Raw genomic sequence first — 17,410 nt, forward strand, 5'->3', positions numbered from 1 at the left:
ATTATTAACTCCTTGTGTTCGTGTTCGTGCGACAGCTCGGTTACAATTAATGAGCCAATACTGATAGAGTGTTAACTAAACGAATACACCACAGTTTAGTCCCATTTTCGTAGTTTTCCCCCAACCCCCTTCTCTGTCCCGAGATCCCACGTGACATTTCCCCATCAGGTCCCCTGAGGCTCCTCTCGACCGTGATGGTGTTTTGGACTTTCTTTGCTTTTGATGACTATGACAGTTTTCAGAACTTCTAGGCAGGTATTTTTTTAATACATAATTTTCTTTTTTTTTAAGTTTATTTATTTTGAGAGACACAGAGAGAGAGAGAGAGAGAGAGAGAGAGAGAATCCCAAGCAGGCTCTACACCATCAGCAGAGCCCCATGTGGGGTCAGACTCACAAACTGTGAGATCATGACCTGAGCTGAAATCAAGAATGGGACGCTTAACTGACAGAGCCCCCCAGGCGCCCCTGTGGGCAGGTATTTTGTAGGGTGTCCCTCAACTGGAATCTTCGGGTGATTTTCTCATGGGTAGAGGTAGGGGTCATGGGCTGTTGGCAGGAAGGCCACGGAGGTCACGTCGTGTCCAGGGGACATGCAGTCAAGGCAGGCCATCACTGTGGAAGTCAACCCTGGGCAGCCGGCAGAGCCCTGCAGAATTACACCCCACCCTCCCCGATTCTGCAACTTTTCACGGGGAAGTCACCAGGCCCACACCCAAACTGGGAGAAAGGGAGTTATGCCCCCTCCCCAGGTGTTTCCCCAACTTCTGCCCAGCACCATAACCGTCCTGAGGACCAGCCGCTGCCAGGTTGTCCCCTGCCTCTGGGCACAGCCCCTGCGCCATCCCCAGAAGGGCCCAAAGGAGCCCCTCCAACCACGGCCACCCATCGGGTGTCCCCGGGCCTGTCCCACCTGCAGTAAATGCCCTCTGCCGCCTTTTTCCTCACCCCTACTCTGGATACCACTCCGCCCACAGGCTACCTAGCCTCCGCAGATCTTCCTCGCCCTGAGCTTTGCCTGTCCTGCGTCCTCCCGCTGGAGCCCTACCTCCACCCCAGCCAGGGAGCACCAAGCCCTCTAAACCCCGCCCCTGAGTCCCTCCCCCCACCCTCCCTCACTGGGCCCCCAACCCCCATCCATCAGGAACAACCCCCCTGCCCCCCCCATGAGCCCGCACCCTTCACCCCCTGACAATGAGGGCTTTCTCTCCCCTCCCCCGCGCCTCCCCGCCCCCGCACGTCACGTGGCAACCTTGCGCGCCCCCGCTCCCCCCGACAGTGCTCCTCTGCAGGTCCTGTACCTGTGGCCCCCAGTCCTTCCACCCCACCTGTCTCCTGCTGCTTTCTGGGGAGCCCCTTTCCCTGCATTCATGGCCCTGTCCCCGCAAGGGACCCTGAGCGTGGAGACCCTGGACAGCTCAGACCCTGACCCGCCGGAGGGGAGCTCCTGTAAGCCCTCTCTGCTCCTCCCAGCCTCATGCGGGGTGGCCTCCGGGGAGACCACCAGCTGTGGTCTGGGGGACACCGTGGGAGGAGAGAGCATGGGGGTGTCCAAGGGACCCACGGGGGGGCCTCCATCCCCCACCCCTCCCAAGGCCCCCTGTCCTCCCCTTTGTGGGGAGAAACCCACCTAGCCCACCACTGTGGCAGGGGCCTGGGCAGGGAGGGACGCCGCGGGGAACACACTGAGCTCCCGTCCAGATGGGCGCTCACCATAGGTCCTCCTGGCCCCGTGTCCTGGGTCCCCTGGGTCCAGAGGGAAAGGTGTCACCAAAGGAGGCGGGCGGGGCCTGAGCTGGGGCCGGGGGCTCCCAGGCAGCAGCCGACAGGCCATTTTCCCCCTCTGTTTGTACGCGTCCCGTTTGCCCATGGGTCTCCATGGCGGTGGCCCCAGTCCTGGAGCCAGAGGCAGAGCATCACACGGACATCATCCTGCTGGGCTCCAGTGAGCCTTCAGAGCTGTCATCCCCCGCTTCCCCAGGGCCCAGCAGAGGTGAGGTGCCTTCCCTTAGGAGGTCAGCCCCAGGCCCGGCAGTGTCTGAGGCCCCAGGCTTCTGGAATAGTCACACCTCATTCACGAGCCCCCTCCACTCCTATGACATCACTTCTGGGCCAGGTTTACATTAGAAAAAGCAGGAGAGGGAAGGATCCCCTTTTGTTCCCTTTTCAGAGCTCATTGCATATGAAGTCAAGGTCAACGAGAGGAACATCGAAGGTGAGCCCTTGCCCAGCCGAGGGGGAGCAGCTCTGGAAAGACTCAGGCGCGGGGACCCCACCCTGGTGTCTCCCACATATTTAGAGTTGTGCAGCCAGTTTTAGGGCCTTTTCAACACCCTTGAGAGAGACGCTGTTCCCATTAACAGTCCCTCCCCACCCCTGCTGCTGCCTCCCCTTTGCAACCACTTTCTTTCCCTATGGATTTGCCTGTTGTGGATTCCTTGGGTTTCCACATGCAGTTCAGGATCCGTTCGTCAATTGTTGCCAAAAATAAAAACAAAACATTGGGGATTTTGAGAGGGGTCTGGGGGCCCTCTGGGGAGGCCTGGCCTTCCAACTGCGGTGTCTTCTGACCCGTTACCCAAGGTGCCCAAGATACCTGCCCACTTCTTTAGATCTTTCATTTCTGTCCACCGCGTTCTGTGGTTTTCATTGTACGGGGCCTGCTCTCCCTTTGTTACATTTATTCCTAACCCTCTTGCTCTGTTTGCTGGTGTCGTGACGCGTGTTGCACTGTGGGTGCCCACCTTAGACATCTGCATCTGCTGTGGAAGTTTCCAGGTGCACACGCAGCACCCTTTGTTTGAGGGAGGGATGTGCGCTCCGTGCAAGGTAAGCGGGGTGGTGGGGTGGCTGGGAGGCTGGGAGGCTGGGGAGGCTGGGGCGGCAGGACAGGGGGGAGGCTGGGAGGCAGGGAGTCTGGGGAGATGGGGAGGCTGGGAGGCTGGGCAGCAGGGAGGTGGGGAGCGGGGAGGCTGGGGCAGCAGAGAGGCAGCAGCGGAGAGGAGGCTGGGAGGCGGGGAGCCCGGGGAACTGAGGAGGCACCGGCCAGGCTCTGCCCCTTGCCAAGGACAAGTTCCTGGGCCGCCTGTTCCTGTATGACGATGACGGGTACCAGTCCTACTGCTCTGTCTGCTGCTCCGGGGACACGCTGCTCATCTGTGAGAACCCCGACTGTACCCGGTGAGCCTGGGGGCAGCCCCGGGGCAGGTGCCACCACCCACCGCCCAGGCATCTCCGTCCTCGGGCTCCTCGTCCCAGAGTGTGGAGGACGTCCCCCCAAGACGAGTTCCCCCCGAGCTTCCCGTTTCCATCCCAAATATTTTGTTCCGTGTAGAGCCTTCACACGTGGGAGGCGGGGCATCGAGAGATTTGTGTTCCTGAGTTTTCTCTTTATTATCGTCACCGCCAGGATGGGCGGCACCCTCGGCGGGGACGGGGACGCGAGGGCTGGTGGTCACAGGCAGGGGCCGGGCGGGGGCAGTTCCCCGTGGAGCTCCAGCGTCCGTGGTACTTAATCTCCCTCCTCCCAAATCTGCCCCCCCCTCCGCCCCCCAGCTGGCGTCCTTGACCCCGACTTCCTGCAGGCTCTGGAGGTGGGGAAGACGGGCGGCCCCCCACCTCGCCGACGGCAGATGGCTCCTTCCTGCCTGCCCCTCGAGGTCCCTGAGACGGGCTGGACCCCCTTTCGGGGTGACGGCTCCCCCTCGCCCCCGCCCGGTGCCCGTCGGCCTGAGGGCGGCTCCCGTCCCTCGTCCCCCTGCCTGGCGGCCAGCGGACGTCCCTTCGGTCGCTGTGATGTTCTGTTTGGCTCCAGGTGCTACTGCTTCGAGTGCATGGACACCCTGGTGGGCCCCGGGACCTCGGGGAGAGTCCAGGCCGTGAGCAACTGGGTGTGCTTCCTGTGCCTGCCCTTTCCCCGCAGCGGCCTCCTGCGGCGTCGCAAGAAGTGGCGGGGCTGGCTGAAGGCCTTCTGCGACGGCGAGTCGGTGAGGGGCGGCGGGGGCGGGCCACCGTCAGTTTCCTCAGGATGCCCAGCTGCGCTGACACCTGTGATGACGGAGCCCCGGCTTCCAAGCAGACGCGCTTTTCGCGTTTGCCTCTCCGGTCCCGGTTCCGCGGGTCTAGTTTGTGGACACGACTCTGGCCTGGCAGTTTTGCTGCTCCCGAGCGGGGGGAAGGGGGACCTGGCAGGAGACGGACCCAGCACAGATGTGCCTCCAGGTCCGGCACGTGGGGACAGACACCCAGTCGGAGGGCAGGATGGGCATGGAGTTGAGGCACGGATGTAGGGCACGGGCTCGGGGCATGGAACAGAGCACAGCCGCGGCACCTCCTGCGGGAGGCCAGGAGCCGTGAGCCAGGCGGGACCTATGGGCTCATCAAAGCAGGTTGCAGTGTGTCCCCCAAGACTTAACACCTGGTCCCCGTGAATGTGGCTGATGCCGGAACCAGGGCCTCTGCAGATGAGGTCTTCCTGGATGGGGTGAGGCAGGAGGACAGGTGTCAGAGGGAAAGCGGAGGGGGATGGAGACATCCGCGGGGAGGCTGGCCACACGGTACCGCGAGAGGGGCTGGAGTCCAGCCCAGGACTGCGGCCAGCACAGGGGATGCTCGGGGGAGGCAGGAGGACCCTCCCTGCGAGCCCCCAGAGGGAGCCAGACCTGCCACTCCTGGACCTGGGACCTCTGGTGTCCACATAGAAATGTGGTAGCGGTTTTGTGCCACAGTTTATATTCACTGTTACGGCAGCCCCGGGAAACTAAGGCTCGAGAGGGACCACCCTGGGAAAGCGGGTGCCGCGTGGGGCCCACACATAGGTCTGCAGAACTAGGGATCCCTCTGGGCCTCTCAGCCCCCTGCCCCTGCCTCTGCCTCTCCCTCCCCCTCAGCCTCACTCTCTCCCTCAGCCTCTGGCTGCTTTTTGGTGGGAGCAGGTGGGGGGAGAGGGCCGTCCGGGCCCTGGGTGTGCCCGTGCCGGCTCTCACTGGAGGGGCGGGGGGCGCTGGAAGGGGGTGTGTGCTGACCCTGGGGCCCCTCCCCACCTCCATGGGCGCCCCTCTCTCCTGGAGCCAGGACTGCCCCCCCACCCCCCACCCTTCCCTGGTTCTCTGCCACCAGAGTTCTGGGGACTTGCTGGCCTCCAGGCACAGGCCCTGAGGCTGGACGGCGTGGGCCCCGTGGCTGAAGTGTGTTTATAGTGCTTTTCAGAAAAGGAGACGCAGCCTGGTAGCGCTTTTTTCCCGCTCTATGGGTGGGGTGCGTCCCAGGAGGGGCCATGCTCCCCAGTTGCAGGAAGTTTCCTTTCATGTTCGCAAGTGTCCTTAATGCCCCAGTGCTGGGGGGAGAGAGGGGAGGAAGGAGCCCCCCGCCGGCAGTCACAGCAGAGGGGACCAGGACGCCCCCCCAGTGCCCATCAGAGCCGCACCTGTGCTGGACCAGCTGCCCTCCTCACGCCCACCTGCAAACTCACCAGCCCCCCAGCCCGTGGGCTCCAGCCACAGGCAGGCCTTTCCCCACGTGGCTCGGGGTCTCCCACTCCGGCCCGGCCAGTGCACGTTCCTGGGGGCGGGGGGTCTGGGGTGTTTGTTTTACAAGTGGGCGTCCTGGAAGGGGTGGGGGGGGGGTTACCCATGGGCTTTCGGGTCCTTTGTCCTCAGCGGGCAGCCGTGAGGGCCACCAGGCACCTCGGGGCCCACACTGAGGAAGGACAGTCAGGGGATCCCCCTGCTGTCCATATGCAGGATCCCCCAAGAAATCCAGAGGAAGTGCTTCCTCTTGGGATAGAATTTTCTTCCTCTGCGATCAGGAAAAGCCCCTTGCACCCGCCTTTCCTGTGCTAGAAATGGCCCAGCGGGGGTCAGGGCCAGAGACCCCGGCCTGGGGGGGCCAGCCTGCCTTGAAGGCGCGTTCAGGGGTGTCTCCCCTGGTAGGGAACTGCCTCTGCTGGGGCAAAAAGAATTTTCCCTGGGCCTCACGGGCTCTGCAACCGGGCCACGGTGAGAACTGCGTTTTCTTTCGATAGAACACGCTGGAGACCTACAAAACGGTGCCCGTGTGGAAGAGGGAGCCGGTCCGGGTGCTGTCCCTGTTTGGGGACATCAGGAACGGTGAGTGCAGTGAGGTCACGCCGGACCGCGACGGTCCGCCCCCAGGGAGGTCCGCGGGGGACCCGGTGTGTTCGGGCAGCTGGCAGGAAGGGAAGGGCACGAGAGCAGCGGGAGCTCACTCCTTCAGAATTGCTGACAGGACAGAAAGTGCAGGAAGCAAATATGGATGTGAGATGCCACCAAGCAGAGCTGCGGGGCCCAGGCTTCGCGCAGAGGGCAGCAGTCCAGGCCAGGCCCTGCCCGCGGCCACCCCACACACCTGACCACCCGCAGGGCTCCCTGCCCCTCCCTCTACCCAAATGTCCCGGCCTGCCCAGGCCGGCCACGTGATGCGTCCCAGCCTTGTCCTGCCCACCCCCACCCCCGGGGCCCTTCGCGGACCCCCACCTGCTGGTGCCTTGGAAATCCTGTGGATGCTTCTGGGCCCAGCAGACCCAAGAATCCATGAAAACACTCCTTAGTCTCTGGCCACATAGAATCAGGACGTGCCCCACTTCCTGCACTGTGCCACCGCGAGCCTCGCGAGCCGTGGTCACAGCGGCCCTGCGTGCACCTGTGCTGCCGACGGGGTGTCCGCGACACATGGGGGGCAAAGCCTGCCGGCTGAAGGGGCGCAGGAGTCACGACCCCAGGCCACCCCGGCCTGCGTCTCCCCACCCAGACCATGCGTCCCTTACTCCCGTTTGTAAGGTCCTTTCTGAACTCGCCTTCCCGCCCCCAGGCCGAGGACTCTCCGAGGCTGTGACGGGGAGCCAGGCTGGGTGACCTCAGCGTGGACACCACGGCCTGGCGGATTTCCTAACCCAGAGCACGACACAGCAGCCCACGAAGGCCTGGTTTTGCAACCAATTGCTTGACTTTCTTAAATCCATACTCAGCGGAGTTGGCTGCTTAGCGGGTAGCCAACGGAACCTTCATCCTTCCTGCCGGTGCCCTGTCCTTGAAAAGACAGAGTTTGCTCATCAAGACAGAGACATGTTGTCTAATCAACCCTTGGCCTTTGGGTCTGTGTGGGGCCGGCGTCGACGCCACCCGTCTGAGCCCTATTTCTCCCCGTGCAGAACTAACGAGTTTGGGCTTCTTGGAACCTGGTTCTGACCCAGGAAGGCTGAAACACTTAGATGACGCCACCGATGTAGTGAGGAGGGACGTAAGTACCGTGGGGTGCCTCCAGATGCCAAGATGAGGGCACACGTGCAAGACCCCCGCGGGTGCTGCGGGGGTCGGGGTCCCCGAGCCAGGGTGTGCGTGGGGGGCCCGCAGGAACCCGCGCCCCGCAGGCAGTGGGGGAGGCGAGAGGGGTGTTTTCGTGGCCCCCCCGCCGCCCACGGCCCAGAGCGATGGGCCAGAACCCCGGTTCTTGTGGTTGTCATCCAGGGGCCCGATCGCAACACAGACAGGATGAAACGCCACCCGCCCCTTCGGATAAAATCGTGAACTGAACAGCCAGTCACTGTTTGGGGGCATTCTCCAAACACAGCCCGGAATGTTCTGGTTCCCTTGAAGGCTGTTTCCTGCTGTCCCGGACAGTGACCTTGGAGGAAGTGCCTAAAAAGTGACTCACTGGCATCCAGCTGGGCCAGGGGATGGCAAGGGTCTGGGAAGCCTCCTCCTGGTGGTCCCGGGACAGGAGGACCTGGTCCTTCGGTCTCTGGGCCCAGGAGAGAGGATTAGAGCCCATCGTCCTGAGAGCCACCAACCGTGGGCAGAGGGTCTGGGGCCAGGAGTGCTGGCCGTGGAAGGGGCCACAGGAGGGGGCCGACGTGGGGGTTCTGTTCTGCCAGGGGCCGGCCAGAGCCTCACCTCTCTGCTCCCCGTGGGGCCTGGGAGCCTGTGGTCCAGGGGGCTAGCGCCCCCCTCTGGCCATGCCTGGAGAAGCCCCACAGCCTCGTCCCACCGGAGGCTCCCCTGCCCGGAGACCCCGAGGACAGGTCTCCTCGTGGGACAGGGCACACCTGAACCTCATGACCTTAAACTTCATCACCATGGGCCTCATCCAAGATCCCACACGCTGCCCTCACCCCGACCCCTTGAGACGAACGACCATTTCCAGAATCTGTCCTGCAGGCACGCCCATCCTGCCTCCTCCCCCTCCCCCGGGACCAGAGTCCGCCCTCACGGGACAAGGCAGGGTGTGGAACATGACGGTGACACGGGCCTCCCCGGTAGCGGGGCGGCAGGGGACACCAGGGCACCGCCCTGCACGCCAGCTGTGGCTCCCAGACACCCCGTCTTCCTTAGAGAGGCCCACTGCCAACAGCAATGGGCACCCGCTGTCGTCCGCAGCAAAACGGGGCCCCTGTTTTCTCAGCGATAACCTGGCCTCTATTAGCAATAGGAACATGTCACACCCCCTATGACAGCAATGTGGGACTCTATTTCTGGTCGTGACACTGGAAACCTGTTTTCTGTAGCAGTGAGTGACAGTCGTGAGTGACACTCGTGAGTGACACCCGTGAGTGACACCTGTTACCACAGTAATCACGACTCAGGTGCGTGCAGCCTCTCTGAGCGCCCCCACACCACGCCTCCTGACCTCACCTCTTTCCACGAGGCCTGTGACACGGGCTGTGCCCTTGCAGCCCCTCCTAGAGACGGGGGGTGGCCGGCTCCCACCTGCTCCTGGCCGTGGGTTTCTGTTCCAGCCTGGAGTGGGGGGCAGACAGCTTGGGGGGGGGGACCACGTGTTCCCTCCAAGACTCCGGTGTCTTCTCCGTGAGCTGCTTCACGGCAGCACGCACTGGGGGTCAGCGGATGGGGGACCGCGGGGGTGCTGGTCTGGGACCGCCCGCCCGTGCTCGCCTCCTTGCGCCCCTCCCCCACCGCCCTGCCCGGACAGCACCTTCGCGCCTTTGCTCCGGTCACTAGGCTGTGACGGAGGCCGGTGCCCAGACGCCCCCAGTAGCTCTCGGGGACATGGGAAGGTGCCAGAGGAGGCTCAGGCTCGGGGGCTCACCGAGGGATGCGGGCTTTGGTTACACGGTCTGGGGGACGGCCCGGGGAAGGGGGTCTGCCCTGGGGCAGGACCCATCAGAAAACCAGCGATCCAGCACCTGGGTCTCTGTTAATGTTCCTTTAGTAGAAAGACGGGGGCTACGATTGTCATTAACGGGAGTCCCTCGGGTCCTGCAGGAGAGGGGCACGTGGGTCACTGTGGTTCCGGAGCATCCTCGTTGGCTCAGGCACGGTTGGAGGGGCGGCCTCCTCCCCCCGCCTGCAGTGACCGGCTGACTGTGGCCGGTCAGGGAAGGCTGTGGCCCCGCTGTCCGCTCCCGGCTGTCACGTCAGGCACACGTCGTACGCTTTCCGGCAAAGCACTGGGAATGCGTGTGAATCCCGGGGTCCGTATGCCAGCCTTCCCGGGGGCGGGTCTGTGAGGCCAACGCCTGGCACGAAGGGCTTGCCTCACGTTCCAAGTGCCCTGCGGGGGGCTGGCCTCCCCTCGGGTGACAGAGGCCGGGCTCCGTGCGTCCCTGAGGCTAGTGGCGGCTGTGACCTGGGGGGGTGTCACTGCTCCCGCCAGGGCGCTGTGGGGGCTCGGCCTCATCGAGAGCCACTCACCTGGGCGCACAGGTGCCTGCTGCGGTGGGGGCCGCTTGGTGCCCGGGAGCCACCTGCCAGAACAGGCCGTCCCCACCTGCCTTCTGTGTGCCCGTGTCCTGCAGGTGGAAGGATGGGGCCCGTTCGACCTCGTGTACGGCTCCACGCCCCCCGTCGGCCACGCCTGTGACCATCCTCCGGGTAAGAGACCGCGGTCCGCGCGCGTTCCCTGGCCGTCTGGTCCCCAGACCCGTTTGCGTGCCCCGCCCTCGGTGCTCTGCGTCCCCGTAGCAGGTGCTCCGAGTGGGGTCATTTGCGGGAGGACACGCACGTGCGCTCCCCACGCCGTTTTCACTGCCCTGTCCCCTCATAATGGGGGGAGGGGGGCGGTCTGCGCTCAGCCCACGGCGACCGGGGCCCTTGAGGCTCAGCCGCTCTGGCGGGGACAGGCCTGCCCCGGGGAGAGGCGGGCGCCGGGTCCGGGCAGTCACCCCCGCGCCCCTCTGCCGCGACCCCACGGGCGGAGCCCACACACACCCGGACGCCCCTCCCCCAGTGTGGTACCTGCTCCAGTTCCACCGCGTCCTGCAGTACGCGAGGCCCCGGCCGGCCCGCCAGCAGCCCTTCTTCTGGATGTTCGTGGACAATCTGGTGCTGACCCAGGAGGACCGGACCGTAGCCACTCGCTTCCTGGAGGTACGTGCCACGCTGCGGTCTGGGGGCCGGTCCGGGGGCCTCCCCGGGACACGCCGCCTTCCTCGGAGCCCGGCCCCTGAGCCACGGGGTCAGGCCGTCCCATGCAGTCTCGCTGTGTTTCTGCCCGTGCGTCACCGCACCTTACGTTCTCCTAGAGTACAATCTGTGAATTATAGTTGTTTTTATTAAAAAAAATTTTTTTAATGTTTGTTTATTTTTGAGGGGGGGAGGGGCAGAGAGAGAGGGGGAGACAGAATCCGAGCAGGCTCCAGGCTCTGAGCTGTCAGTACAGAGCCCGACGTGGGGCTCGAACCCACGGACCGTGAGATCGTGACCCGAGCTGAAGTCGGACGCTCAACCGACTGAGCCCCCCAGGCGCCCCCTGTGAGTTAGTTTTAAAAGTCATTTTCACAGGGCTGAGCAAAACGTTCCCATGATTCTTCTACTTTCCTCCGCGTCTGTGGTTATTCTCCTCGTTAGGAAGTCTGGGATTTTTAAAATAGCAACATGCCCCCCTAGAAGCCACCAGGACCAGGTTTGAATCCTGAATCATTTATCAAAAAAAACAAAAAAAAAAATCTAAGAGAAGTGATAGCGGGTCCAGCCACAAGGTGCAGGTTCCAAACCCGGACGCCAGTTATCCGCACGCGTAGAGCCCATCAAAAATCCTGCCTTTGGATGGTTTTGCACACACGTTTGGGAGGTCACAACTGGTCCCAAATCAGGAGGGCCAGAAAGGGAGCGTCCCACATTTCCTGTGACCCCTCCCGTCTCGCTGTGGAACATCGTTCCTGCTGAAGGCAGGGAAGATCTAGACATTCGGTCTCCTTCGGCTCTGGCGAGTGCCGGGCTATCTGGTGTCTCTCTCCCGGCGAGGTGTCTGGGTCCAGGAGGAGGCTGGGTGTCCACGGGCGGGGTGGGGGGGCCCGGGAACGGTGCACACGGGACTCTGCAGGCTCCCTGAGTCCATGTGAGTGGGGTCACCCTACCTCGCGTTGGGCGTCAGGGGCCAGGGGGCTTCTTGTCTCAGTGTCTCCTCTAGCCTCTCCCCCTCCCACTGGCGGAAGGTCCGTCTCCCTCCCGCCCCCTCCCCTTCCAGGGCCCTCTAGGGTCCAGGCAGCCCGCTTGGCTCCTGAAACACCGGCACTTCAGAAAACCCTTCGTTGCCAGCAAAGCCTCTTATCTTCCTGAGGCAGAAAGGCTGTTGGCTCAAAGATAAAGGACCCCTTTATCCTTCAGGGAAGTTCACCTCCGAGCTGGAGCCCGTGGGGAAGCCCTGCCCACGTGACCTCTGGGACTGGAAGGTCTGCTGGTAAAGGTTTCCCAGCGATGTCTCAGCCTCTTTCCCGCAGAAGGTGATTTCTAGGAAATCAGATGCGAGACGTCAGCAACGGTGACTGACAGCCAGTCTGTCTGGAAAGGTGGCTGAGGCCTGTGGGCACCGTGAGGGGCAGAGGTCATTGCTTGGGTCACGCCGAGCCACAGCCCAAGTCTCCCTCCCCCAGGCCGACCCCGTGACCATCCAGGACATCTGTGGCAGAACCATCCAGAACGTGAACGCCGTGCACGTGTGGAGCAACATCCCGGCCGTGAGAAGGTGCTCCCGGCGCGTCCCAGGGCCTTGGGGCGCTTGCAGTGGGGGTGGGGACGCCGGCCCAGCATCAGCGAAGTCTGGGAACACGGAGTTTTCTAGACAGAGCCATGCCCGGGCAGCCTCCGTGCCCAGGTCAGGGGCTATGTCCGGTGTGCCTCTTTTCCGCCAGATTCTGGGCTTGATCCAGGTCAGGAATGCCCGGTCCCACTTTGGGGACCTTTCCCCAGCCTCTTGCATCAAGGCTGCCTGAGGCTGTCCCCTCAGGACTTTGCAGGGCCTCCCTGGGTCCTGAGAAGAAAGTCCAAACTCCCGGACACCCGTCACCTGGCCCTGGAAACCACCCCAGCCTTCTGGAGCTCTGCCCTGCCCTGCACACATGCACACCCACTCCCACCCACCTGCTCACACTCATTCACACACACAGGCTCACACACGCTGTCACACTCACACAAGCTCACTCACAGTGCATTTCTGGCCTGTACGAACCACTCAAACACACCAGGCCTTGGGCCCTTCTCTGTTGCCAGAACATTCCTGGGACCATTCATTCTCGTGAGCATCCAGCCCCCCCACGCCCCTGCTCCCTCCCCTGGATAGCTTTCTGCTCCTCGGACACCCGCCCTCGCTCATCTGTCCTCACCCACACAATGTGCCCCAGAGCCCCTGAGGACACGGCCGCCTCCCTCCCCCACAGCCCACACCGTGCGGCAACTGCCCTGTGGTGAGCCAGTGTTGACGGCATCTGAGCTAAGCCACACCTTCTGCTTCTGACAGAGAGTTTCTGGAAACTTCTATGCCCCCCCCCCACCATGTCCAGCATTCCCCACCTTGCAGTGTGGCGTGTGCTCGTGGCAGGACGTGCCAAGGCTTGGCGTGTGCCAGGCCCACACCGAGGCTCCGTGTTCAGTGGAGCGGAGCGAAGCAGCTTTCCCCGTGTCTTTGGAAGCATTGAGCGTCAGGCCGCCTCCTCTCCCTGCCCTCCTCCCTCTTCCCCCCTCTGGAGTTCTGCCGGTGCAGGCGCCTGGTTCCCAGAATAAAGCTGGAAGCAGCGTCTTCACGTGGGCCTTTGCCTCCAGGCTCATGTCTCAGTAGCGAGGACAGAGCCTCACGCTCGCTGAAAGTGGGAGCACTGAGCTGAGACGGTTGGCAGCTGCCCGTGGATGGCCACGGCCACGGCCACGGTCATCCCTCAGACAGTAGGCCTGCCCCCGGGGAGGCATTTGGGGAGGGTGCTGGGATGGGTGCCGTGTGTTTCTGCCGCCTCATCTGTGGCCTTCATCCCCGACGTAAACCCAGTGATGTCCCCCGACCCTAGTGTGGGTGCTGGGCACCAAGTCCGTGAAGACTTGAGTCCCACGGGCGACATCAAATCGCAGGCCAGGGTGCACGTGATCTCCCCATGCACCTGCCCCCCACACAGGGCCCCCAGCACTGGGGGCCACGGCACCCTCAGGGGACATGCGCGGTACCGTCCTGGGTCTCAGGTATAGGAAGTCCTTGGGAGTGATACATGGCGCAGTCTGGCCAACCTTGGCTGCGCAGTCCCGCCCCTTCTTGTGCGCGGGTTCTCTCCACGGTGGCTCTTCACACTGAAAGTGGACTGCCGAGCTGGGCCCGGGGCTCCGGCTGCTCCCCAGAGGAGCCATCTGATCCCCTGCTGTCCAAGGACTGCTTGTCATTCTACACTGGCTAGAAAGCTTACGGAAGATGGGTGGGGGCTTCCAAGGATGTCTATCTCCGAGGCCCCTGGATAATCCGGTGGGAGCCCGTGCGCCACCCCCCCCCCCCCCCCCCCGGGGAGCCTGTGCGGGGCCCGGGTTGGTAATGAGCCTCCTTCTCTCCTTTGCAGCAAGCATTCCGCCCTAGTTTCCCAAGAGGCATTGTCCTCGCTGGCTCAGGACAGGCGGAGAATGAAGCTCCCCGCCCAAGGGCCAGCCAAGCTGGTGAAGAATTGTTTTCTCCCCCTGAGAGAATATTTTAAGTGTTTTTCAACAGGGCTCACTTCCTCTTTATAAATGATTCATTTTACCATGAAAAAAAAAAAAGTCTTCCTAGAACCCGGCAACTTTCCTTGCATTGTTTCTTTTTTTTCTCTCTTCAAACTATTATTCTATTTGGCTGACTTTGGATTTCCCAAGGTGGCCTCAGACAGAGGCACCTCCTGCTCTGTGCGGTGATGCAGGGCCCGGCCCGGCCCCGCCCTTTCTCATGGGGGCGACATTCTCAGCCTCTAACCTTGGACAAGACCCTGACGTTATGAAGCATATTTGTTGCTGAAAACGTCTGTGTGTGCCGGTTGAGACGTTACAAATATATTCATTGTGGTTGTTACTGGTCATATTCTGGTGTTTTTTTTTTTTGTTTTGTTTTTTGTTTTTTTTTTTTTAATTTTTTTTTTCAACGTTTATTTATTTTTGGGACAGAGAGAGACAGAGCATGAACGGGGGAGGGGCAGAGAGAGAGGGAGACACAGAATCGGAAACAGGCTCCAGGCTCTGAGCCATCAGCCCAGAGCCCGACGCGGGGCTCGAACTCACGGACCGCGAGATCGTGACCTGGCTGAAGTCGGACGCTTAACCGACTGCGCCACCCAGGCGCCCCATATTCTGGTGTTTTTATGTGCAAGGATAGCCTTTCTTTTATCCCGTAGGACGTGGGAGTGTGTGTGAGGAAGATAGGCAGGACAGGTTGTCATGGTGGGTGTGGCCCGTGTCCCCTGTGCACATGTGGCCCCTGTGGGTGCGTGACTGCCGCCGGCTGAGAGTGAGTACCGCTCCCCCCGATCATAGCCGCACCAAACATCCCAAACCCTTGCAAAGCGTAGACTAGGACGGTTGGTAAACAAAGGGTAGAAAGAGCTGAATGGACAGCACAGAGGCCAAGGTCCGATCCCCGTTCGAGGCCTGCAGCCCACGGGTGCTCCTTAAACCAGAGGCAATTGCCCGTAGGAAGTGGGATTCCCGCTCGCCACGGCCCTCGTGAGGACAGACGTGTTACAGAGCACGGACTCAAGCTGGCTTCAAATCACATGTAATGAATCCTAAAGGGACCTTTCCAGGTTAGCCAGAAACTCCCCCAAAGTGAGGTAGGCTTAATTAAACAGACCCAACTTATCCTGGGCGTCACAACTGGGGTGAGGGGAGCCCCGGGGCCCACGCTTTGCAGAAGAAAAGTGGGGTTAAAATTGGGCCTTCTCAAGATAAAAAAAAAACAAAAAACAAAAAACAAAAAACAAAAAAAACCTTGAAGGAGGATAGAAGTTGTAATGGTTAATTTTATGTTTCGACTTGGCTGGGCCACGGGGCCCAGATACTTGTTCAAACGTTATTCCGGACGCTTCTGTGAAGGTGTTTTTTGGATGAAATTGACATTTAAATTGGTGGGCTTGGAGTAAAGGAGACTGCCCTCCATAATGCGGGTGGGTGCTACCGGCTGAAGGTCTGTATCTCCCCAAGATTTACATGTTGAAATCCTAACCCCCGAGATGGTGGTGTTGGGACATGGGGCCTTCGGCAGGGGACTCCAAAATGGGACCAGCGCCCTCATCCACGAGGCCCCAGAGGGCCCCCTCGCCCCTTCTGCCACTCGACGCTGCACTGAAAGTGTGTGATGAGGAAGAGGGCTCTCACGCGACCCTGCAGGCCTCCTGCCCTCAGACTTCCCGTCTCCAGAACCGTGAGCCACACGTTCCGGCCCTTTAGAAGCCATTCGGTATATGATAGTGTGTTATGGCAGCCCGATCGGACCGACACGCGGGCCTCTACTGGTCCACCGAAGGCCGACTAGAGCCAGCTGACCTCCTCCGAGCAGGGAATTCTTCAGCAGGCCGCCCGCGGGCTCCACTCCTCCCCGGGTCTCTGGCCAGCCAGCGCACCCCCAAATTGTGGACTTACCAAGCCTCCATGATCCCATGGGCCCCTTCCTTGAAGTAAGTTTCCCTCTGTATATATAGGCACATCCCATGGGTTCCGTTTCTCTAGAGAGCCCTGATTAATTCAGAGGCCTTCACGGAATCCCCAGGAACCTTCTCTCCTGGGTGGACGGGAGGACAATGCTGGGCTTTGATGTCACAGGTCTTGGGTCCAGGGGCTAATTTAGCATGATCTGTAATGGAACGGAGGCCACAGGAGCCCCAGAAAAGGTGGGGAGTGGAGACCACATCATACAAGCACAGGTAAGACCTTCCCGGTAGGTCAAGTTCTGGGGCCAGTCTGACAAAAATGTGAACTCATCACAACTGTCTGGACAGGGTGAGGTGACGGGGGTGGGGGGGATAGGAGGGTGGGGAGGGGCTGACTCCAGGCTGCTTCCACCCCAGGGAACTAGTGCTGTGGGGCCAATGTGTTAGTGTCCACTTTCTTTTTCTTTTCTTTTTAATTTTTTAATGTGTATTTGTTTTAGAGAGAGAGAGAGAGACAGAGTGTGAGTGGGGGAGTTGCAGGGAGAGAGGGAGACACAGAATCGGAAGCAGGCTCCAGGCTCCGAGCCGTCAGCCCAGAGCCCGACGCGGGGCTCGAACCGCCAACTCCGGAGGTCATGACCTGAGCTGAAGTGGGACGCTCAACCCACCGAGCCCCCCAGGCGCCCCTGGTGTGTGCTTTCTATCAGACTGCTCCCAAGTAGGGGCCCAGAGCTGCTCAAACAGCAGAACACTGTCGATCCTCAAATACCTCACAATTCTCCAAGTATTTAATCCCACCCACAGATCCCAAAAGATGTCCCTGTCCTACTCCCTGCAGCCTGTGAATGTCACCTTATATGGCAAAAAAAATGTAGCCGACATTGTGAAATCGAGATGGGGAGGCTGTCGGGAATTACTGGGGGGGGGGGGGAGCTAAATGTGATCACAAAGGTTCTTATGGGGGGAGGCAGAGGGAGACTTGACCTCATACAGAGGAGAAGGTCATGACCCTGGAGACAGAGAAGCAGCTGCAAGCCGCGGGAGCCTGGGGCCACCAAGAGCAGAAGACATGGGAAGTGGCCTCATGTCAAGTCCCCAAAGGAGCTCTGATTCCAGACCCCCAGCCTCCAGAACTTTGAGAGAATACATTTCTGTTGTTGTAAGACGCCAAGTTTTGGTGATTCGTTACGGCTCGCCCAGGAAACTGGCACACGCACTAGAAGGGTGGGCTCTCTGGGACCAGGGACGCCCACATGTCAACAGCAAGGCGCTGTGCCAGACCCCAAGGGAGCTGCTCAGGACAGCTGACAGGAAGCCCGGGTCTCCAGCAGCAAAGTGCAGCCTGCTCCTTCCTCGTCTGTGCCAAGGACTTCCAATTCCCAGCACGAATACAACTGCTGCTTGGTGCCCAGGGAGGCCTGGATGTTCTCTCTCTCCACTCTCTGACCGCCTGAGAAACAGGGTCACTGTCAAGGGGAAGAAAGGGAAACCTTTCCTCCACTGCAGGAAGCCTTCAGAGGAATGTTCTGTTTTTTCCACTTGTCTTAAAATCCTCGTGCCAGTATTGGTGTGA

At 61.2% G+C, this 17,410-nt stretch overlaps 1 protein-coding gene across 2 annotated transcripts; it reads left to right on the forward strand.

Moving 5' to 3' along the window:
* Nucleotides 1-1,792: 1,792 nt before the first annotated feature.
* On the forward strand, nucleotides 1,793-14,281 carry DNMT3L (DNA methyltransferase 3 like). Of its 2 annotated transcripts, none has more exons than XM_045501200.1 (12): nucleotides 1,793-1,992; nucleotides 2,170-2,214; nucleotides 2,749-2,828; nucleotides 3,067-3,179; nucleotides 3,814-3,985; nucleotides 5,292-5,294; nucleotides 6,022-6,106; nucleotides 7,168-7,256; nucleotides 9,772-9,847; nucleotides 10,203-10,342; nucleotides 11,848-11,952; nucleotides 13,790-14,281. In XM_045501200.1, exons 1-12 carry the CDS (start codon nucleotides 1,878-1,880, stop codon nucleotides 13,949-13,951), a joined length of 1,185 nt encoding a protein of 394 aa, XP_045357156.1. In that variant the 5' UTR covers nucleotides 1,793-1,877; the 3' UTR covers nucleotides 13,952-14,281. The 2 variants fall into 2 exon arrangements, with proteins under 2 accessions (XP_045357156.1, XP_045357157.1); XM_045501201.1 differs by having other exon boundaries at nucleotides 11,848-11,939; nucleotides 13,786-14,281.
* The last annotated feature ends 3,129 nt before the right edge of the window (nucleotides 14,282-17,410 follow it).

The sequence above is a fragment of the Leopardus geoffroyi genome, chromosome C2 (genome assembly GCF_018350155.1).
Source record: "Leopardus geoffroyi isolate Oge1 chromosome C2, O.geoffroyi_Oge1_pat1.0, whole genome shotgun sequence".
Lineage (NCBI taxonomy): Eukaryota > Metazoa > Chordata > Mammalia > Carnivora > Felidae > Leopardus > Leopardus geoffroyi.

Bases quoted from the DNA above. Each gene is read 5' to 3' on its own strand.
- DNMT3L (XM_045501200.1), top strand. From the start codon at position 1,878: ATGGCGGTGGCCCCAGTCCTGGAGCCAGAGGCAGAGCATCACACGGAC. The intron at 10,343-11,847 runs GTACGTGCCACG...TCCCTCCCCCAG, and splicing joins TAGCCACTCGCTTCCTGGAG to GCCGACCCCGTGACCATCCA. The intron at 11,953-13,789 runs GTCCCAGGGCCT...CTTTGCAGCAAG, and splicing joins TGAGAAGGTGCTCCCGGCGC to CATTCCGCCCTAGTTTCCCA.